At 48.3% G+C, this 20,534-nt stretch overlaps 1 protein-coding gene across 6 annotated transcripts in view; it reads right to left on the bottom strand.

Annotated features, from left to right (window-relative positions):
• Positions 1-17,028, bottom strand: part of camta2 (calmodulin binding transcription activator 2) — a 38,639-nt gene extending 21,611 nt beyond the window's left edge. For 2 of the 6 annotated variants that reach the window (XM_064329027.1, XM_064329028.1), the window contains exons 1-9: positions 10,717-16,959; positions 10,032-10,143; positions 9,819-9,922; positions 8,343-8,410; positions 7,410-7,545; positions 6,946-7,017; positions 5,767-5,917; positions 3,216-3,356; positions 29-2,430 (exon numbers count right to left, since the gene is read on the bottom strand). In XM_064329027.1, coding sequence (XP_064185097.1) covers positions 29-2,430; positions 3,216-3,356; positions 5,767-5,917; positions 6,946-7,017; positions 7,410-7,545; positions 8,343-8,410; positions 9,819-9,922; positions 10,032-10,143; positions 10,717-10,737 — 3,207 coding nt within the window. In that variant the 5' untranslated portion in view covers positions 10,738-16,959. Of the gene's footprint in view, positions 1-28; positions 2,431-3,215; positions 3,357-5,766; positions 5,918-6,945; positions 7,018-7,409; positions 7,546-8,342; positions 8,411-9,818; positions 9,923-10,031; positions 10,222-10,716; positions 16,961-16,983 lie in introns of those variants that run through there. The other 4 variants (XM_064329033.1, XM_064329032.1, XM_064329030.1 and 1 more) reach the window with 4 other exon arrangements.
• Positions 17,029-20,534: the final 3,506 nt, after the last annotated feature.

The raw sequence follows: 20,534 nt of genomic DNA, 5'->3' as shown, positions 1-20,534 counted from the left end.
AGTGACAGAAACCCCGCCCCCGCCTCACCTCTGGGTAGGACCACTCGGGGGAGAAGTCCGTGATGGTCGCCAGGCGCCGCACCTCCTGCCCCGGGCCGGCGGGAGGGCAGGCGGGGGTGAGGGTGGGGAAGGGCAGGAAGGAGGAGGCGGGGGAGGGCTGGGGGGGCACCACGTAGCGCACCCCGGTGGGGAAGAGGGGCGGAGGCGGGGCTTGGGCGGCGCTGGCCCCGCCCTGCCGCTCGTCCTCGGCGATGAACTCCGAGATCAGGTCGGGGAACTGGCTGTCGAAGGAGATCTCCAGCGGGGTGCTCCCTGGCCCCGCCTCCTCCGCCCCGCCCGCGCTCTTCTGAATCATGACGGACAGGTCCGGGTCCTCCCTGCCCATTTCGCCGCCCTCCCCGCCGCTGTTGGTGTCCATGGGCGTCTCCTCCGCCTCGTAGCACCCCAGGCCGGAGGAGGAGGAGGACGAGGAGGAAGAGGAGGAGGAGGAGGAGGACGGGGAGAAGGGGGACGACTGCTCCTCTTTCACTCGTACGTGGGGCTCCGGAGACGCGGGCGCCGCCGCCCCGCCCTCCGGCCCGCCCGCCATGAAGAGGAGGCCGCCGTTGAGCTGCAGGGCGTGCGGCTGCTCGGGCTGCAGGAGGACCAGCCGCTGCCCGCGCTGCTGCAGCTGCCTGTGCTGGAGCAGGAGCAGCTGCTGCCGGCTGTCCGTCTCCCGGCCCGGCTCCGCCCCGCTGGGCGGGACCAGGACCAGCTGCTGCCGGGGGCCCTGGGCCTCGGGGCGGGGCTGCAGCCTGCTCTGCAGGACGAGCAGCTGCTGCTGCGGGCTGTCCGCCGCCTGCCTGCGCTGCGGCTGCAGGCGACCCTGGGGCTCCCCCGCCGTCAGCAGCAGCTGTCCGTTAGCGGGCCGGGGCGTGGCCGTCAGCAGCGGCTGGGGGTCGCGGTGCGGCGGGGTGGGGCTGTGCCTCCGGGCCTCTCTCTCCGGGCCAGGGGAAACCCCCCCGGGCCCCTGGTCCGGCCCATCGGGCCCCAGCACGCCCAGGCTGTCCAGCCCCAGCGTGGACTCCAAGCACAGGGGCAACAGGGCGGTGCTGGAGTGGGAGGGGGAGAAGGAAAGAGAGGGGGAGAGAGGGGCGGAGGAGGGCGTGGAGGTGGAGGGGACGGCCAGGGAGTGCGCCTCTCTCTCGCCGTTCTTCCCTCGCTCCGTCTCGGCAGAGAAAGAGGAGAGGGAGGACGGGGGCGAGGAGGAGGAGGGAGGTGAGGTGGGGGAGAGCGAGAGAGCGAGGGAGGGGCCCTGGGGGGAGGAGGAGGAGGGCGGGGAGGGAGAGGAGTGGCCGTGGGAGGAGCAGGACGCGGAGAGGGGGAGGGACAGGGAGAGGGAGTCCGGGTGCGAGGGCCCCCCGTACGTCTGGCCCCGCTTGGGGCTGTTGAGGAAGGAGTCGGGGTCGAAGGCGGGCGGGGCGGAGGGGAGGAGACGGAGGGGGAGGGCGGGGCGAGGGAGGGGGGAGGGGGCCGAGGGAGGCGGGGCCGGCAGGAGAGAGGGGGAGGGGCACGCGGACGGGGGGGAGGAGCGAGGGGGGAGCAGGAGGGACGTGGGGGGGTCGGCCCCGGAGATGAGCCGGTCGGTGAGCAGCAGGCCCCCGATGACGGGGCTGGAGAGCAGGGTGAGGCTGAGCGTGGCCACGCCCGGGGTGGGCGAGATGGAGTGGGAGGTGGGGGCGCTGCTGGCGGGCGGCAGGGGGCCGGCGGCGGTGATGGTGGTCTGGGGGGCGGAGGCGGCCAGCGTGGGGGGGGAGGGCGTTTCGGGGGCGGGGGGGATGGGGGAGAGCACCAGGCGGCCCGAGCGGGTGAGTGACAGGTGGGAGGGGGCCGCCCCGCTGCCGCTGAAGCCCAGCTCGCTCTTGGAGTCTTCGGCGCCCGGGCCGATGGCCGTCGTCATGACGATGACGGCGTTCTGAGGGAGCGCGACGGTAGCCAGGCCCCGCTGGTCGCCGTAGAAACCGTTGCAGGCCGTGCCCCCGTTGCTGAGGGCGAGGGGCGTGGTGCGATGGGGCTGGGGCGGGCTGGAGGAGGAGGACGAGGACGAGGCGGAGCAGGGGGAGGAGACGCCCGTCATCCCCGCGCTGTCCTGGGACACGCCCGGGCTCCGCATGGCCAGCTTCGTCACCACGGGCCCCGGGGCCTGGGGCTGAGAGAGGGGGGCGGGCCCTTTCCTGTCCCCGCCCACGCTCCCGCTTCCCCCTCCCCCTCCTCCGTGCGCCTCGCCTCGCCCCCCCTCCTGCCCGCTCCCGCTGCCCCCCCCCTCGCCGGCGGCCAGGTTCTGGACCTCGGTCAGGGCGGGGTAGGGCGAAGGCCGCGTGGGCAGTTTGGGGGAGATGATGCGGTGTTTGGTGCTGTTGCAGCGGTGAGGAATGTTGGCTCCTGGTGAAGCTGGAGGCGAGGAGGGGGAAGAGACAGACGAGGAGGAGGAGGAGGAGTCAGTCTGCCGTCCCTAAAAAAAGTATCCATCCCTCACACTTCCCATTAACCCCAGTAATTTCCACTCCCCTGAAAAATACCCATCTCTCCCATTTTCCATCAACTCCAATCATTTCCACCAAACGAAGGTCTGTGGTTAGGCCTGCTGACCTTCTCTCTGTCAGTCTTCTCCTCCCTCATTCATCTCTTTACCCCATCTCTCTGTCCACCCCACTGCAAAAACGCATTTTCAACGGATTACTACTCAGTCACAAACTAGGTTTTTTGTTTCAATGTGCTGTTTCTGTTACTATATTCAACTGTACATTACACTCAAAGGAACGCACCTGACAAACAAAAAAGGATTTAGAAGAAGACTTCCAGATCCTTCAACTGACAGGTGCGGTCCTATGGCGACATAGCTTTACCCTGGTTGTTAGTCTCTGTGCAATGTATTGCTCATTGTTTGCTTAGATACGATCGGTCCATGTCTGCTTAGATGTCTTATGTTCTGTCTTGTGTATTCTTGTCTTTGCGAGCGCACTACAACAAATTCTCAACAACTGTCATGGCTGACGTGGCAAATGAAATATTGACTTAACACAGGTGACCTCTCTTCCCTACCTCTCTATCTCTCTCTCCTTCATTCCCATTGCCTCAGCATCTTTCACTCCCTTCATCTACCCTCTTCACCGCTCCGATCCTCCCCAAGTCCATACCCCCTCTGATGCCCCCCACCCCACCCCCCACCCCCTCACCCAGGGTGCTGCTGCAGAGGCAGGCGTGTGTGCGTGGCTGGGGTTTGGTCTGCTGCGAGTCCAGGATGTGCTGCACCAGCTGCTCGATGGAGAACTCCGAGGTGCCGTTGCTGTTGCTGCAGGACCACTTAATGCTGTGAACTGCACACACAGACGCACGTGCACATTGACCACATGGGTCTCAATGTAAACCCATCCCATCCCTTATTCCCAATGAAAATGCTAGGCGTGAGACGGTTTTATATGCTTGATGAGCACTACATGAAACATAATAAACATACAGGAATTAAAAACTCAATCGTAAAGATAGTAAGTAAGAGGAGTATAAAAATTTGAAGAGCAGGATAGTGAAATAGATATTTATAAAAGAGTACTGCACACTGTAAACAAACATATCTTTCATAAATTACTGACGAAATGAAAGAATGTAGAATTCTTCCAAACAGTTGAACAAATACAGCAACTGGAAAAAAATCTCAAATAGCACTAGCTACCTTCCCTAAACCACATAATTTTACATTTTAGACATTTAACAGATGCTCTAATCTAGATCAATTTACACGGCTTACACTGGTTTGAACTGTATTAGCTTAGGATAGCTTTAGAAAATATGAGCATTCAATAATTGAAATGGGGAAATTATGTGGTGATATCTCCTGTGTTCACATGACAATGTTTCTTGAAAAGATGAAAGTGATTATGACTACTACAATCCAAACAGCTGTATGTACAGTTGGATCTTGTCAGCAAAAAGAACTGGAGAAGATCAGGCCCCGGTACTGTGGGAAATGGACAGAATACAACCCTGTTCAGTGAAGAATCTGAAGAGAATGAGGTCCTGTCACAAAGAGAACCAGCTAGCGAGTGCCTGACAGGGCCAGCTAGCGAGCTCCTGAGAGTGAGGGCTAGTTAGCGAGCGCCTGAGAGTGAGGGCTAGTTAGCGAGCTCCTGAGAGTGAGGGTCAGTTAGCGAGCGCCTGAGAGTGAGGGCTAGTTAGTGAGCACCTGATAGTGAGGGCTAGTTAGCAAGCACCTGAGAGTGAGGGCTAGTTAGTGAGCACCTGATAGTGAGGACTAGTTAGTGAGCACCTGACAGTGGGGGCTAGTTAGTGAGCACCTGATAGTGAGGGCTAGTTAGTGAGCACCTGAGAGTGGGGGCTAGTTAGTGAGCACCTGATAGCGAGGGCTAGTTAGTGAGCACCTGAGAGTGAGGGCTAGTTAGTGAGCACCTGATAGTGAGGACTAGTTAGTGAGCACCTGACAGTGGGGGCTAGTTAGCAAGCACCTGATAGTGAGGACTAGTTAGTGAGCACCTGGGAGTGAGGGCTAGTTAGCAAGCACCTGAGAGTGAGGGCTAGTTAGTGAGCACCTGATAGTGAGGGCTAGTTAGTGAGCACCTGAGAGTGGGGGCTAGTTAGCAAGCACCTGAGAGTGAGGGCTAGTTAGCGAGCACCTGGGAGTGAGGGCTAGTTAGCGAGCACCTGGGAGTGAGGGCTAGTTAGTGAGCGCCTGAGAGTGGGGGCTAGTTAGTGAGCGCCTGAGAGTGAGGGCTAGTTAGTGAGCGCCTGAGAGTGAGGGCTAGTTAGCCAGCACCTGAGAGTGAGGGCTAGTTAGCGAGCACCTGGGAGTGAGGGCTAGTTAGTGAGCACCTGACAGTGGGGGCTAGTTAGCGAGCGCCTGGGAGTGAGGGCTAGTTAGCGAGCGCCTGAGAGTGAGGGCTAGTTAGCGAGCACCTGGGAGTGGGGGCTAGTTAGCGAGTGCCTGAGTCAGGGCTAGTTAGTGAGCGCCTGAGAGTGAGGGCTAGTTAGCGAGCACCTGGGAGTGAGGGCTAGTTAGCGAGTGCCTGAGTCAGGGCTAGTTAGTGAGCACCTGACAGTGGGGGCTAGTTAGCGGGCACCAGAGAGTGAGGGCTAGTTAGCGAGCACCTGGGAGTGAGGGCTAGTTAGCGAGTGCCTGAGTCAGGGCTAGTTAGTGAGCGCCTGAGAGTGAGGGCTAGTTAGCGAGCACCTGAGAGTGAGGGCTAGTTAGTGAGCACCTGGGAGTGAGGGCTAGTTAGCGAGTGCCTGAGTCAGGGCTAGTTAGTGAGCACCAGAGAGTGAGGGCTAGTTAGCGAGCGCCTGAGAGTGAGGGCTAGTTAGTGAGCGCCTGAGAGTGAGGGCTAGTTAGCGAGCGCCTGAGAGTGAGGGCTAGTTAGCGAGCACCTGAGAGTGAGGGCTAGTTAGTGAGCACCTGACAGTGGGGGCTAGTTAGCGAGTGCCTGGGAGTGAGGGCTAGTTAGTGAGCACCTGGGAGTGAGGGCTAGTTAGTGAGCACCTGAGAGTGAGGGCTAGTTAGCGAGCACCTGGGAGTGAGGGCTAGTTAGCGAGCACCTGGGAGTGAGGGCTAGTTAGCGAGTGCCTGAGAGTGAGGGCTAGTTAGCGAGCACCAGAGAGTGAGGGCTAGTTAGCGAGCGCCTGAGAGTGAGAGCTAGTTAGCGAGTGCCTGAGTCAGGGCTAGTTAGTGAGCGCCTGAGATGAGGGCTAGTTAGCGAGCGCCTGAGAGGGGACACTCACACATGGGTTTGAGCTGAGAGAGCAGCTCCTCTCGGGTCCAGCGCAGACTGTCCCGCCGGTCAGCCACCGCACACAGCAGTGGCCCGCACGCCTTCCCACAATCCTCCAGGGACGGCACATTTAGGTAGTGCACCAGCACGATGTCGGGATTCTGGGGCAGCGCAGACACCGTTCACAAAAAATGCACACACACGGATGTCCGCGCATATGCGCACACACAGACAGACAGACAGACACACACACACACACACACACACACACACAACAGACAGACACAATCAGACAACAGTAAAACACTTCTTCAATAAACCATGCGTCTGAAGCCAATCAATGTTGCACTAAACTCCTCATTAATGGGAATTTCATAATCATCTCATTTATTTTTATTGTCTGTCTACACGAATAGATTCTGTATTAAATGTCATTATAAAGCCCCCTGGTTTCCCCAGAACACATCATTTCTAGATATGTCTCATTAAAATGAAATCTAAACGATCTGACAGACCTGATGTTTGATATTTGTTCAATATCTCTACTCTATAATGGGACTATAAATAAACCAGGACCAACAAATGAAGTAACTAAGCTATGATAAAGAGCCCTGCATTTACAGAAGAATTGGATTTGTTCATAAAAACCTAATCAGCCTAAATAAAATGTTAGGCTACATTAAATCCATAAATTAAGATTTTGTTTTATAGCAACACTAAAAGTGCATATTTTATAATGCAGTACTGAACAAAAGGTAGTGATACAAGTGATGCACTTGCCTACACTACAGGGGGGTATTTCATGACACAGGATTCCAGAGTTACCCGGATAACTGACCAGAGTAAAACCCAGAACAGCTCTTTATACTTCAGTCCATGTTCCAGATTCGGAAGGATTCCGGGTTTTACTCAGTGCAGTCATCCAGCTAAGTCAGTAATCCTGCTCCGTGAAACAGTTAGCAGATACTGTAAAACAGCATACTGTTGTGCATGCACACTACGTAATCCTGCAATACCGCATGGAGCACGTAGTCTAATAGTAGGAAGAATTGTTAGTTTATTATTATTACTTTGGTCTAGGGAAGAAAGACAGTATTGAGACGCTTCTCAGATTTCAGTAGCATTTGTATGTTTCTTTCACATGCGGGCTAAACAGAAATGTGAGAAGACGTGTGACTTAAGTACAAACCTGCAACAGCCAGTAGCACCTCCTGTGGAATGTTGGGACGATGGAGGAATGGACATAGCAACCATAAAGACACTGAGGGGAGGGAGAGGGAGGAATAGAGGGAGTGTAGGAGGGGGACAGAGAGAGGAAGAGAGAGAGAGAGATTAGTTAAGACTGCAATAGGAGCGATTTTCATCACTGTTTATTGGCTCATTTCCATTTATTTCAATGAACCAGTTGACTCTACTATACACACAGTCAAAACTACAGTGTAAATGAAAATGTCAGGGAAATATCCATTTGAAATTTCTGAATGACATTAATATTCATATTATCCTAGATTTAAACTATTTCAAATGTTTTTCCATGACTGAAAAAAAGTGTTTCATCAATTGTGTTTGTGTTTTATCAGTCGGTTATTTGTGTTTCAGTACTTGCAGGACTAAATTAATTTTCGCCAGACTTGTCCAGCAGGGGGTGCTCACCTCCATGCCCTGAACCTTCAGCTTCATGTGATCCTCTCTCGTAGTCTTGCCATCTTTCCTCTTCTTCCAGCAGTACCCGTCCTTTCGGTACTTTACCTTCTTCCTGTTGTACAGTATGATGGAGCCATTGAGGGGCCTGGAATGAGAGGGAGAGAGGCCTTCAGTATGCACGTCATCCTAAGAGCACAGCGGGAAACATTCATCTTACAAGAATCAGCCTCATCAAGTGTAGATAATGCAACTCTTACAAGGACTGGATTCTAATAAGCTCAGCAATTTGCATGTGTTATTCCAAGACGGAGAGCAACGAACGATTCTTATCTGCAATTCATTTACGCAGGAGCCAGTTTAATCACATTTACATAAATACATATGGACATGAGAGAGCACGCACTCATGCACTCACACACGCACGCAAGCACTTACTCACTCATGTGAGCTCATGCACACACACACACACACATTATTTTTCCTCCTCCAGTAATATAAGACAGTTCCACACACAGTTAGGTTAGAGCACACGAGTGTGGGTTTGCTAATGGAGCGTTGCTTTTGTTGCGGGTGAAAGAACACAATGTGCGCCTTCTGCAGAGCACAGGTGCGCCATGCTACCCTGCTGCACGTTAAGACGTCAATGCACTGTGTCTAGCACAAGCTTCTTTTGCAGAGAGCAGACCACAGCAGACCACAGCTTGTTGCATTCCAGCCCTGCGTAACTTTATTAGCTGCACCGAGAGCCATTCAGAGCCAGACGGCAGAATCTCTAACACATTCTGCTGTTAGGGCACAGCGTTAAAAATGAATCATCCTGAAACACTGTCACATCACTCTGCGCAAGGAGACGTTAAAGATTAATGGAGTGTGAGGGAAAGAGGAGGGGAGGGAGCGGCAGTCACAGTGACATGGGGTGGTGGGGGAGGGGGGGGCAGTCACCTGGTCTTGAGCGTGCAGGAAAGCCACTCCTCGTGTCTATCGAAGGAGATCAGGTAGGACGCAATTTCCTGCAAAAGAAAGCGGTCAGTCTGTAAGTCCTACTTTCCCCTCATATTTCCTTGCCTTTTCGTCTCCACCTGTGACACGCGTGTCTTTTGGCTAAAGCGAACTAGTAAGCAATTAATCACAACAATGGGGAAATCACAGCACCAAAAAAATAAATAATCGGCATAATTTGGCCTTGACATCAATGAGTCATTACTCATTACGCAAATGCATTATCCTTGGAACATATTATGTCACTGAATTTGATTATGTGATATTTGAGTTTTTTTCTGAAGCTAACTAGGAAGCAATTCGCCACAACAGCAATAAACTTATATCACCACATCTAAAAAAATTATTTGCATAATTTCGCCATTACCAATGTCAAAGTCATTAAGTAAACAACGTTTTTCTTCGAGCCAATCACACCACTGAACATTGGGAGGTCACCGGGTGTCACCTGCTCTCTATCTTCACTTCGCGGTAATTCACCTCAGCCTGATATCACTCTGCCAACCCTCGTCATCTCACTCTCTCTGCGTCCTTCGCTCTTCTGTCGCCCCCGCAGCTCTCTCTAATCAGGGCTCGGCTGCGTACGCACATCCACTTTCCCTTCTTCTCACATTCCAAATCAAGCACAGCCGACTGCCTGCAACACTATGACCCACGTGTGCACCTGTCCCCAGGGGGTGGGGGTGGGGGCACGGCTGCTCTTCATTCCGACTCAGGTGATAATTGCCTAACGAACGCTCCCGTGTGGGACAGGTAGCCCGATCTCCAGGGGCCCAGGGCATGAATTAGCCGCTAATATGCAAATCTGCAGGAGAACACATTTGCATCCCTCGAGGACCATAAAGGCCAAGCGGCGTGTCCTCGCACAACCCTGCTCCGCCCCCGCCCGTCTTTCATCACCCTCTTCCTCTTCCCTCCCTCCCTCCCTCCTCTCCCTCCTCGTCCCTCCCTCCCTCTCTCCCCTCCCTCCCTCTCTCCTCGCCCTCCTCGTCCCTCGCTCCCTCTCTCCCTCCTCGTCCCTCGCTCCCTCTCTCCCTCCTCGTCCCTCCCTCCCTCTCCCTCCTCGTCCCTCTCTCCCTCCTTGTCCCTCCTCCCTCTCTCCCTTCTCGTCCCTCCCTCCCTCCCTCCCTCCCTCTCCCTCCCTCCTCCCTCCTCCCTCCTCTCCCTCCTCGTCCCTCGCTCCCTCTCTCCCTCCTTGTCCCTCGCTCCCTCTCTCCCTCCTCGTCCCTCGCTCCCTCTCTCCCTCCTCGTCCCTCCCTCTCTCCCTCCTGTCCCTCTCTCCTCTCTCCCTCCTCCTCCCTCGTCTTTCTCCTCCGTCCTCCCGTCCTCCCTCCCTCCTCCTCCTCTCCCTCGTCCCTCCCTCCCTCTCTCCCTCCCCGTCCCTCGCTCCAGCCGTCCGCCCGTCGCTCGGCCCTTCACCTCGTTGGTGTTCCAGCGCAGTCTCTCCTTGGGTAGGGTGGAGGTGCGGGGCAGGCACTCCAGCAGCTTGTTGGGTAGAAACACCTTCATCTGACTGTTATTCTCTGCAGCGGAGCACAGAGGAGAGAAAGAGAAAGTGTCACTGTTTACGCGGCTGTCGCTACGGCGACGCGCTTCCATCTGTGAGCGGGTGACGCGGACGGGCTCTCTCACCGGACTCAGTCGTGCTCTCCTTGTTGTTCATGGTGAAGCTGCAGCAGCGACGCACAGCTCCTCCAGGCAGCAGGAGGCGCTCACACACTCCAGGGTGGCCCACACACCGACACTGCCATAAACGGAGAGCGAGACACGGTCAGTGCTCACCTGCGCACCTTTCCGAGCAGGAGACTGCTTTAGCATGTCGCTAAAGGGAAAATAAATGTGCTCCTGTGAAACTCCCCTCCCTCTATGTGATGCTCTTGTCTGGACCCAAAATAACCATGTTACACAAGATGTGCAGATACTCGCAATAGATTATGACATAAATTCAATACGGTAAAGAAACTCAGTATAAAGGTTGCATAACAAGATCAAGAGGAAGGTATTTTATTGCCCCTCACAGTGAAAACTGAGAGGGATTTGTGGCACTGTAGCTTGAAAAAAAAAAGACAAACACAGTCTCAAAATTCACATACAAAACACACCCTCTCACTATAAAAGATTGTCAATAATCGATGTAGTACAAGAATTATCCCAAAATAAACATTTTAATTAAATAAAATCAAATAATAATAATAAAATTGCCCAACAACTGAATAATTTACAATTGATGATTTACATTTATATATGCACATAGAAATATATAAGCATAACATATGTACTACAAGCACAATATACATAAAAAACATTTTATACTGACTCTCATTTGCATCAGTCTCATGCAGAATTCTGTTTCAAACAAGTGAGAACTGATCCAGCGAATGTAAATGCAGGGAATTTATAGCCTCTTCCAGCCAATCCAGAGATGTGTGGAAGTAAGCCAACTCAGCTCTGCGTTCTGTTTCTATACATATTTCCCCCCCTCCACTCCCTCTCCATCGTTCTCTGTTGCCTAGATACCGCACTGGTAGGTGCAGAATCTTCCTGAGTTCTCTCCCACGTCTTTGCAAGAGACAGAGCGCGAGGGAGAAAGATAGCGAAATTAAACGCAGGGAGGGCTGGGGAAGAAAAAACGAGAGAGAGGAAAAGAGTAAAAGAGAGAAAAGGATAAATACTTCCACAATCTCGCAGAACAAATGTAAAATACGGTACAGTGATATCTGTGTGTTCACGTGGCCATTTATGTATTTTGTCCTGTTAAACAACAAAGCCACCCTTAGAGACCGATGTGCAATATCAGTGTCCATATCACAGCTATGTGTATTTAAGTACTGGTGTTTGCCTTTCAGTGGAAAATTGCACTCATTTGGAACATAAACAGTATTGTAAGGACAGTGTGTAATTTACTTGCACACACCAGATGTTTATGGTTTGCAGATACAGTGCAGGCACAGTGATGGGATTCCACTCATATACATTTTCTTAGGAAAAACACATTTTTATATTTTTTAAGGAATTTGCCATCTTTTGAAAAGAAAGCACAGTAGTTAATAGCAAGTAGGCTAATGAAGAACAATATGTTAGAGAACGGTTCTACCATCCTTCCTTAAGGAGATATTTGGGGTGGATCCAAACCTGAACGTTCTCTTCGTAAATGCAAAGATACGTGTTGTGTACACATATTTGTACAGTCTGAAGATGACCAACGATGTTCAGAAAATGAGATTAGCAGAAAAAGGGACCATGAAAAGGAAAATTACGAAAACATCTCGCTCTGCACAAGTTCAGTTGTGATCCCACTCTGTCTCAGTCACTGTATTGAGAAGTGTCCAGAAAGATACCCAAAACATTACGGCGTAGCCTTGGTGCTACATGCATAAAGATGTCTTTCTCCGATGAACACTCAAGACAACAGGGCTTAAAGCCTTACCCATAACCATGACAACAGCCTCCTTCCATAAAAAAAAAAAAAAAACGTTTCTTCTTCAACTGATATTTGCTTTATCAGCCAATGCGTGTGTTTCAGAGAGAGTGCATGTGCATGTGTGGGCAACTGCACCCGCAATCAAACTTGAGAACTCTCCATGCACCGCATTTGCAATTCAAACAGACACAAGAGAGCAAGGATGAGCACAGGCTAAGAGACTGTGGGACACAGATGAGCTGGAGGCAGAAGAGGGATACATAAAACGTAAAAAGGAATCTGATGGAGGAGGCTTCCAAGAGGCTGCAGCCGTCCTGCTATCTCCCCTGTGACGTCACCGTTTTTGCAGTCTTATCATTTCGCCTCATTTTGCGATGCGGTGGTGCCACAGGCGCCATGCCGATAAAGCCTATCGGAAATTTGAATGGATTTGAATGATCTTGAGACAACAGACGGAGAAGGAGCGAAGTGACCGAGAGAAGGAAGTCAACAGCACAGAGAGAAAGAGATTTTCACCAAAAAATATATGTAATAATACAGAGATGCGGTGTCAGTCGGAGAAAGACAGGGTGGTAACAGGGAGAATATGAGGCCAGTTCACAGACACGGAGGTAACTGGGTCAAGCTCTGAGTCAGAACCTGAAATCCAACCTCGCCGATAATACACCCTGGTCCAATTACCCGTATTATTACAATGCTGTCACTAACCGTGCAATTACCTCAGAGACATGAACATTAGGTCTTGCGCCGTGCTTGTCATTCATCAAAACCCAATTAGATCCCCTGAGCTGGAGGATGAGCGTGGGGTATATTAGGCACAATAAGTACAGGCACATTATGACCATAATGAATCAATTTCATCAATTATAAAGCCCATCTTTAAAAGTGCCTCTTGGTCGGGGGGTCCTGCAGAACCTGAGTTGCTTTCCACCTTCACTTCCCACACTCCGCTTCTCCCCACTCTCCGCTCCATTTACCATGGTCGGCTACGCCCATCAACAAGTTCAAACTCCTCATGGTTTCACAAAAACTACCACACATCATGACAATAATGTATTAAAACTTTCCAAAACAAATATGAAATAGACGCATCTCACGATAACACCAAAACCACCCCATACTTCGGTTTAGCTGTTCTAACTGGTATTGAACAAAGCTCTGGAGTCTAAATCATTGTCTGTGTACCTTTCGGCAGTGGGGAGGAGGAGGGGAGGGTCAAGGCCTTTCCTATCGAACGTCTGCATGTTTTACACACATCTCCAGCATTTTTTTTCAAACTTAGAACTTTCCCACATCATTGGAGCCGATTCACGTGCCAGGCACTGTATTACAGCTAGTTCATTTTAATGAGCGCAGGAACTCAAGTGATGCCTGTCTGACTCCAGCATTGGGATTGCTCTAAAAGCCCTGCGTTAAGCATAACTTGACAACCGTCGCCGCTGATATGCTGCGACATGAACTCCACACACGTCGGACCATGTAAACCAAGGGCACGCAACCCTCGTCCTGTTCCAGCTCTATGTAAATCAGGAAAGTTCTTCTTTTCATGCAAAAGGCCTAGCAGCAAAAGCATCACTCCTTAACTGAAATCTGACCAATCAGATCAGCGAGTGACATCATTGGGTAGTCAGGCTCCCGGGAGGAAGGGAACCTCAGGTCAGAGAACCTCCAGGGCCAGACGTGTGCACCTGTGATTCATAAGGTCTCTTCAACCTGGATGGAAGCAGCAACACTCTATGACCCAGTTTCTAAATGACAGAACATGAGAAGTATGCCTAATTAGCCTTCAATTTGTTCTGGTGTTTAAACAATGTGAGGCCCTTTTTAGAAAGCGAGATGGCTTGATAACATGGAAGAAAAGATCCAACTCATCATCATCAGTGTGGACCTTCTCTCAAAGGCAGTGTTATCCTTTCAGCCTGACCTAGTCCTATTTTCTGTCACGACAAAATCACTTTCTAATTACCCACACCTGTGTGTACACACACGTACACAGAAAAAGGGCAGCCTCGTTCACACAAGACGCATGCATAGCATGAGTGCAAACTTTTTCTCAGAACATTTTTTTTTTTTTTTGGGCACCGGTTTCTTCCCAGCCTCCGCTGCCACCGGATTTATTAATGCGTTTCATTTTTCATCCGCGGCGCAAGCGCCTCTTTAAATAGCACGGCAAAGCGCGCCAGCTAACCGCATCACACACCCGCTTCCATATTAGATTCAATTTTCATCTCAATAAATTGAGCCCTTCGCCGCTGCTGTTTGACAGAGGGTGGAAATGAGTCAAAGTGAGCAGCGGTTCAGGGACGCTTCAGCCGAGAGGGGGAATGGAGGAAAGAGGTGGACACAGGATTTAGACTACAACTCCCAGAGGGGACACTGCTCTTGTTGTGACTGGTGAGGCAGTTCAGTTCAACCCTTCAACCTAATCCATGCTAAGCAAATTGGTGACAGGATGAGTCGCCATGAACAAGCGTACCTGCTACAAAAACGTGTAATGCAACATATTTTTAAGTTTGGTGTCCAATTATCAGAACTATAATGCCACGGAATGCAACCTATGTGTTCTTAGTAGCATGCACGCACTGCACTGTTAGAAGGTGCAAGTAAGACTGTGATGTATTTGAGAAGTCTACTTCTATCTCCTGTATTCACTCTGAATTACAAATATTACAACAATGTTGGTGCTACGGGTACTAAGATTTTGGAATATCCTTGTTAGCTACACTGATGCTTCATCCTTGTTGTGCTAGCCCACTTTCCCCAGTACCTCTTCTCTCTGAAGAGTCAATAACACAGAATGTCACTGGTTATTCAATGTTGTATCAGGTCTGTGTGTGAATGCTTCACTTTATGGAGTATTAAGACCAGTACCATGCCCTGATAAAGGAGCTTGCCTTAATACAGAGTAGCTACAAGAGATGGATTTAGCAGAGGAGGCATTCACAGGTGTAACCATGATAGCACTGCAGCCTTGTACAGGTGTGAATCATTAATGAAAGATGAACATGATCTGCACCGACACCAAACGACAATGACCAGCGCACAGAATGGTTGCTTCACAGCTCTGTAACTTAACACTCTCAATTAGCTAATGTACCGTACACATATACATTTGCCATCAATATCCAACGGAATTAATCATGCCCAACATATTTGTACAACTGTATACATTACCATTGTAATATAAGTTAGAAAACTGTTCTGCTACAAACTGTGTTTTAGTCTTACTGCACAAAAGTCAGGAAAATCTCTTTTCCAGCAATTCTTATTTTGCCAACCACCTATCACTCTGATGGGTATAAGCTTGTTGTGCCAAGGTACATCTTCCCATACTCTAGCAAATATATTTGCAAGATTTCAAAACATGACATTCCCAACTGTTGGTTGTGTTCCTTCTTCAGGTATACCAAAAATAACTAACTACAATTGTCAATTTTTTTTCCAGAAATTTCTGCAATCCTGGAGAACTCTCTCAAAAACCTACACTCCCATTCTGTCAGCATTCATAACTTTCTGGCTGAAAAACATCTGACTGACTGTTTTTCAGTTACTCTGGTAACCAGAGTAACTGAACCAGTGGTTATTTCAATAATTGGTTGTGGGTTCAACCTGAGGACGGGCAACTCGAACACGAACACACACACACACACACAAAACATAAATAAAAAGGCTGTACAACTGCTGTTATCACTGATGCGTGCAGTTTCCGTGCGGTCTCAACTCACAAGTTAATATAAAATCGTGATAAATACATTTGTAATGCATTATTGCTTACTGGTTAAAAAAAGATCGTGCGATCTCGTCTTCAAGTCTCATTGCATGTCACAGTCATGACAACTGCTTTTCAGACAGATCACAAAAATGGCTCTTAAATGTTAAGCCCGCAGAAACACACCAAAACACGGTTGCTAGACAACATCAGGTGTAATTTACAGCGAAGTAGCTACTGTACGTTACATTACCCATTTCCTAGAAGTGATTACTAAACCGGATAAGTTAGTGAACATAGTCAACCTGTCAAATCTTCGAGTTTTTCATTTGGCTGGCATAATATAATTCAACGTCGTTAGTCTGCATATGCAAGCGACCCTTCCATTATATTAATAAAAGTGCGGAAATACGTTCCATTCAGCAAGCGACAGAACATTAGCTAACGTTAGTCGCCCAGTCCGTTAGTTAACTAGCTAGCTTAACTAGCGAACCGTTTATCCAACGTAATTGTTTACAGGCGGCATAACTTGGTTAATTCACAAAATTAGAAAAATATACTTTGCCATGTAGCTTAGATGGCATGTTTGCCATGTAGCTTAAATGGCAAACTGGCTAACTATACTTCACCATGATACCAAGTTAATTTACGATTCGCTTGCTCGCTAACCAGTAGTTACAGTAAATCACGGGGTGATTATGTTGTCTGTATAGACTACCAGATATCTAACATTAACATTAACTAGCTACATGATACCAACTAGTTCACTGTCACTGTCTATTAGCAAGCAAAGAAGCTGGAGTGTACTCGAAAAATTGACCAGAATAAAACGATGTCAGCGTCTAGCCAGTTTATTTGTAATAATGTCTGATAATTTACACGCGTTGCTAGCAAACATTGCAAGTGACTTCTAACATTCATTTTCGTTTACACGCAACTGTCAGTCTTGCTAGTCGTTCACGCAGGCCCAATCCAGCGCCTGTCGTGAGCTGTGCCCCACCGTCCGAAGCCCCCATCCCTGGTGGAGAGGGGATCAATTCACCTACCTACCCACAGTGGACTGACAGAAACCATTTTAAGTATTAGCGACCACAGCTAGATACATCTGACAACGGTCTGCACGGGGACTAGTAAAATAATTCACACGAAGAACATGCATATAACAATACACCACATTTAAATGTATTTGTAGAGGCAACTCCGATTGTCCCGTTGAAATTATCATATTTCATTATTTAAATAGCTGGCTGGTCGGCTAGCTCGTTAGCATATTCAATATTTTATAGCATGTCTCACAGTAAAGCGAAATCGCACGGAAATTCCCTTGTGGCGGAATATAAACACACATACAAACACGACCAACCCTTGATTGAAAGGGGCATGGTAATGGTGGAAGTAAATGGAAATGGAAAGCACAAACACAGAAGCGCTAAGAAACCCTGAATCCTCCTCACCTTCCGCCTTCTTACACGCCGCCATCTTCTTCTGAAGACTGACGTCACAGCGCAGAGAGAGTGACAGAAGTGAGAGAGGTAGGAAAGGGAGATTGTCGGATTATGGTGAGAAGAAAGGGATAGAGAAAGAGACATGCGGTCCATAAAGGGATATTGAAGAGTCTAGAGGGAGGCAGGTCACAGTAGTTATGAGGAAGAGATGTACTTGGGAATAGTTAAAGTGGGACCGATTAATAAAAAGAAGAGACAAAATTATGGGGACAAAGAAAGTGATGGGAGGCAGAAAAGAGGCAACATAAATTTGTGCCTTCAATAAAACAAGCTATTTTGATGACAACACATAGATATGATCATATCCCCGTGGACTCTCGTATTGCTAACTAAACCACACTCAGAAATTTGCACAATATTCAGGGCACTGATCACTTTTTATCTGTTTAACAGGGAACACATCACCCCCCAACCTCAATTTTTAGCAACATTGGTTGTCCAATTCCACCACATATTTTATAGATGAATGAATCATGACCAAGACTTCAGCATATAATTATTTGGCAAGGATAATGTGTGGGCATTTTAATTAATTAATTTTGAAAACGATTATGTAATTTTTCTTTTTTTAAATTATTTTTCATATTTAAGCATTCACTCGGTTTCCAGGTGTTCTGTTTTTGCCTTTTGCTGGGAAAAGATAATGGAGGTCCTGTGTCACCTCGGTAGGTTTGTGACATTTTCTTGTCTAGTGTGATTGTAACGATTTCATTGTCTTGTGTGATTGTAATTATTTTTGTGTAGTTTCCATGAACTCTACTGTAGTTCATACAACTGTATTGTATATGACCTGCTAAGTTGCGAAAGTAGAAAGCTTAGAGTGTGACCACTAGCCAGTGACTGGCAGAGACAACCGCAATTATTTCTCCTGTGCAATCTAAAGAAACCTGTGTGTCAGAGGAACAGTATTACCCTGAATGCTGAGAACCCACCTAACACAAAATGCTCTTGTAATATTTCTGCATTGTAGTTGTAGTGTTAAAACATTCCAGTAGCATTGTGAAAATATTTTGTGTTAGCTGGGACCCTGCTGATCCAGGAAACTTAGCTTATGATTAATTTCTGAAGTACAGTCTGTAGGTGCCAAACTGTCTGTAGGTGCACAGTTTCACCCTGCAGACATTTATACCCAATGTGCTGTAATTTCTCAAATGGATAATGGAGCATGATTGCATAACCTTGACCAGAGTATTCAAAATTCAGGAATGACCTCTGGCTTTCCTGTTGGACTGAACATTTGATGTGTTCTGATTCACCCGCAATGTGTGTTGTGGTGAAGAAGGCAATGCAAGTGTCTGTGTAACTAAGTTTTTAAAAATGTAACCCATTTTTAAAAACAGCTCTGAATCCCTGGCCCAATAATCCTTATTTGGTCGACATAAAACACACATACGCACACACACCATCTGGCTACAAATAAAATGTGACATAGTGAAACCAATATGTTCACTTTCTTACAGATAACCCCTATTCCGGCTTAAAACAATCCAACAACATCAACCTTCTGGACACGATCAGACCCATATAAACAAAAACATCACCAATAAATAATAATCTACTTTTCCATGCCACTTTCTTTTAATCCACAGTTTAGAATTCCCAATCACAATTCTAAACCCGTACTACTGCGGCAACACGGCATCAGTTTGGGAGTACACTGGCATTGGCACCCTCACTCAGTCACTGTTTCTTTCCTACTTTACAATCCCCCAGCTGGGCGGTGAAGCCATTGGACTGGAGGACTGTGCAGCTGGCACAGCAGCTGTTGACACAGTGTAATGCAGGTTCACAACCAATCAGAGCAATCTCTACTGGCACGTAAAAGCTCAATTGAATACCAACTGAAACCTTCCCTTCCCGGGTGATACAATGATCTGTGTCTTTTCAGACTTTTACCCCATTGGTCACCTAGCCATAGCTGCCATGGTCATCATTGAGGAGAATTAATCACTCTGACCTCCAAAGCAGAAAACAAATCACTTCAACTATTCAGGAATCATCCAAATCCTACAGTCCATTTAAGTTGGATGAATTGGATGGCATAATGAATAAACCACAATGTTGACATGATAGTATGACAGCAAACAGAGCTGGTTTTTCAGCTACATGACAAAGTCATGAATAAAATGTAATAAAAATTTGCTTCGGTAGATATGTAACAAGAGTAGGCCTGCTGCAGGTTTCAAACCAAGGCCCCCACCATCCACAGTATACAACCAGGGAGATGAGTAACTCACCAAGCTGCAGCTGCTGTCCCTGGGCAAAGGAACTAATCATACTTTCAGTGTGATGCTCTATGAGGTGACATCAATTTCTGCATGGCGTCCCTTGCGTTTACTCATCTCTGAACTCTGCTACATGTGAGTGCAATCAAGAATGCAATCCACACAACATGATGGGGGTCAATTGAAATGAAAAAGAATGGATACTTCACATAGCATCCTGGAAAGCAGAGTACGGTCATTGTACCCCCACCCCCTCACATCCAGCATGATCAACAGATGCACAGAGAACAGATGCATAGAGAACTGAGTGGGACAGTAAGTTATGTTTACGGCTGTGTACAGTAGCTGGTACTGGAGACAAATGTTGGTCAGAACCTGTGGATTAGTTATCGTGTCTGATCCATATCAATAAAACAAAGCCAGAGACAGATTACATGCTTGGTTGAAGACTGACGATGGGAGCAAGCAGGACGTGGGTATACTTCTTTCCCCTGGACAAAATTTGTCAACAGTCTGTGACAGGTGAAGTAATATGAGCATGGAATTGATAGGAAAGTCCATCCCAGGAACTACAGGAGACTAGCAACCAGTGCTGACTGATTGGGTGTCACCTGTCACACCCTGGAAATCACACGTCACCATTGGGTTGCACCCGCCAATTAAAACAGACAGCATTGGAATAGTGTAGGTTACCCCTCATCTTCCACCCTATCCTTCTTCTCACATTCTCTTATGTTCTTTTCTTCTATTTAAACCCTGTTTTATGGGATGTGAACCAATGGTCAAGTCCTAAAATGGTGCACAGCTGACAAATGTAAAATCAACATTAAAGCTGCCAGCAAGTGCTGAAAAAATATTTGTTGATGGAGTGTTTCGCATTCATAGGCATTATTTTCTAGCAAAAGATTTCATGTGTGTTTGTATAAATACCTACATATATTTAAAGGTAATTGTTTCCTAATTCATGGTTTATAGATCTACTTTATTTTATTGAGATAATGTTTATGTTTTTCTCTGACAGCTCAGACAGACATTATGCTGAAGATTATCCAGAACACAAAATAAAATAAAAAGAGTGTATCAATTAAATGTCTTAATGTAATGGTTGTTGAGGCTTCTAAGTTAAGCATGAGATAAAAAAAAGTCCATGTGTCACAGTTGGCTTTGGCATATGATAGCAACATTGTTTGCTGTAGTAACATTCGCTGCAGGGTGAGCATAACATTTCTTATCAGTTCTGTATTAAAAGCTGGAGTGTGCCTTCCATCTCTGTTA

This window comes from Anguilla rostrata, chromosome 3, assembly GCF_018555375.3.
Source record: "Anguilla rostrata isolate EN2019 chromosome 3, ASM1855537v3, whole genome shotgun sequence".
Classification (NCBI taxonomy): domain Eukaryota; kingdom Metazoa; phylum Chordata; class Actinopteri; order Anguilliformes; family Anguillidae; genus Anguilla; species Anguilla rostrata.
Note: the sequence above shows the minus strand (reverse complement) of the source record. Positions and strands in the feature narration are given on the sequence as shown.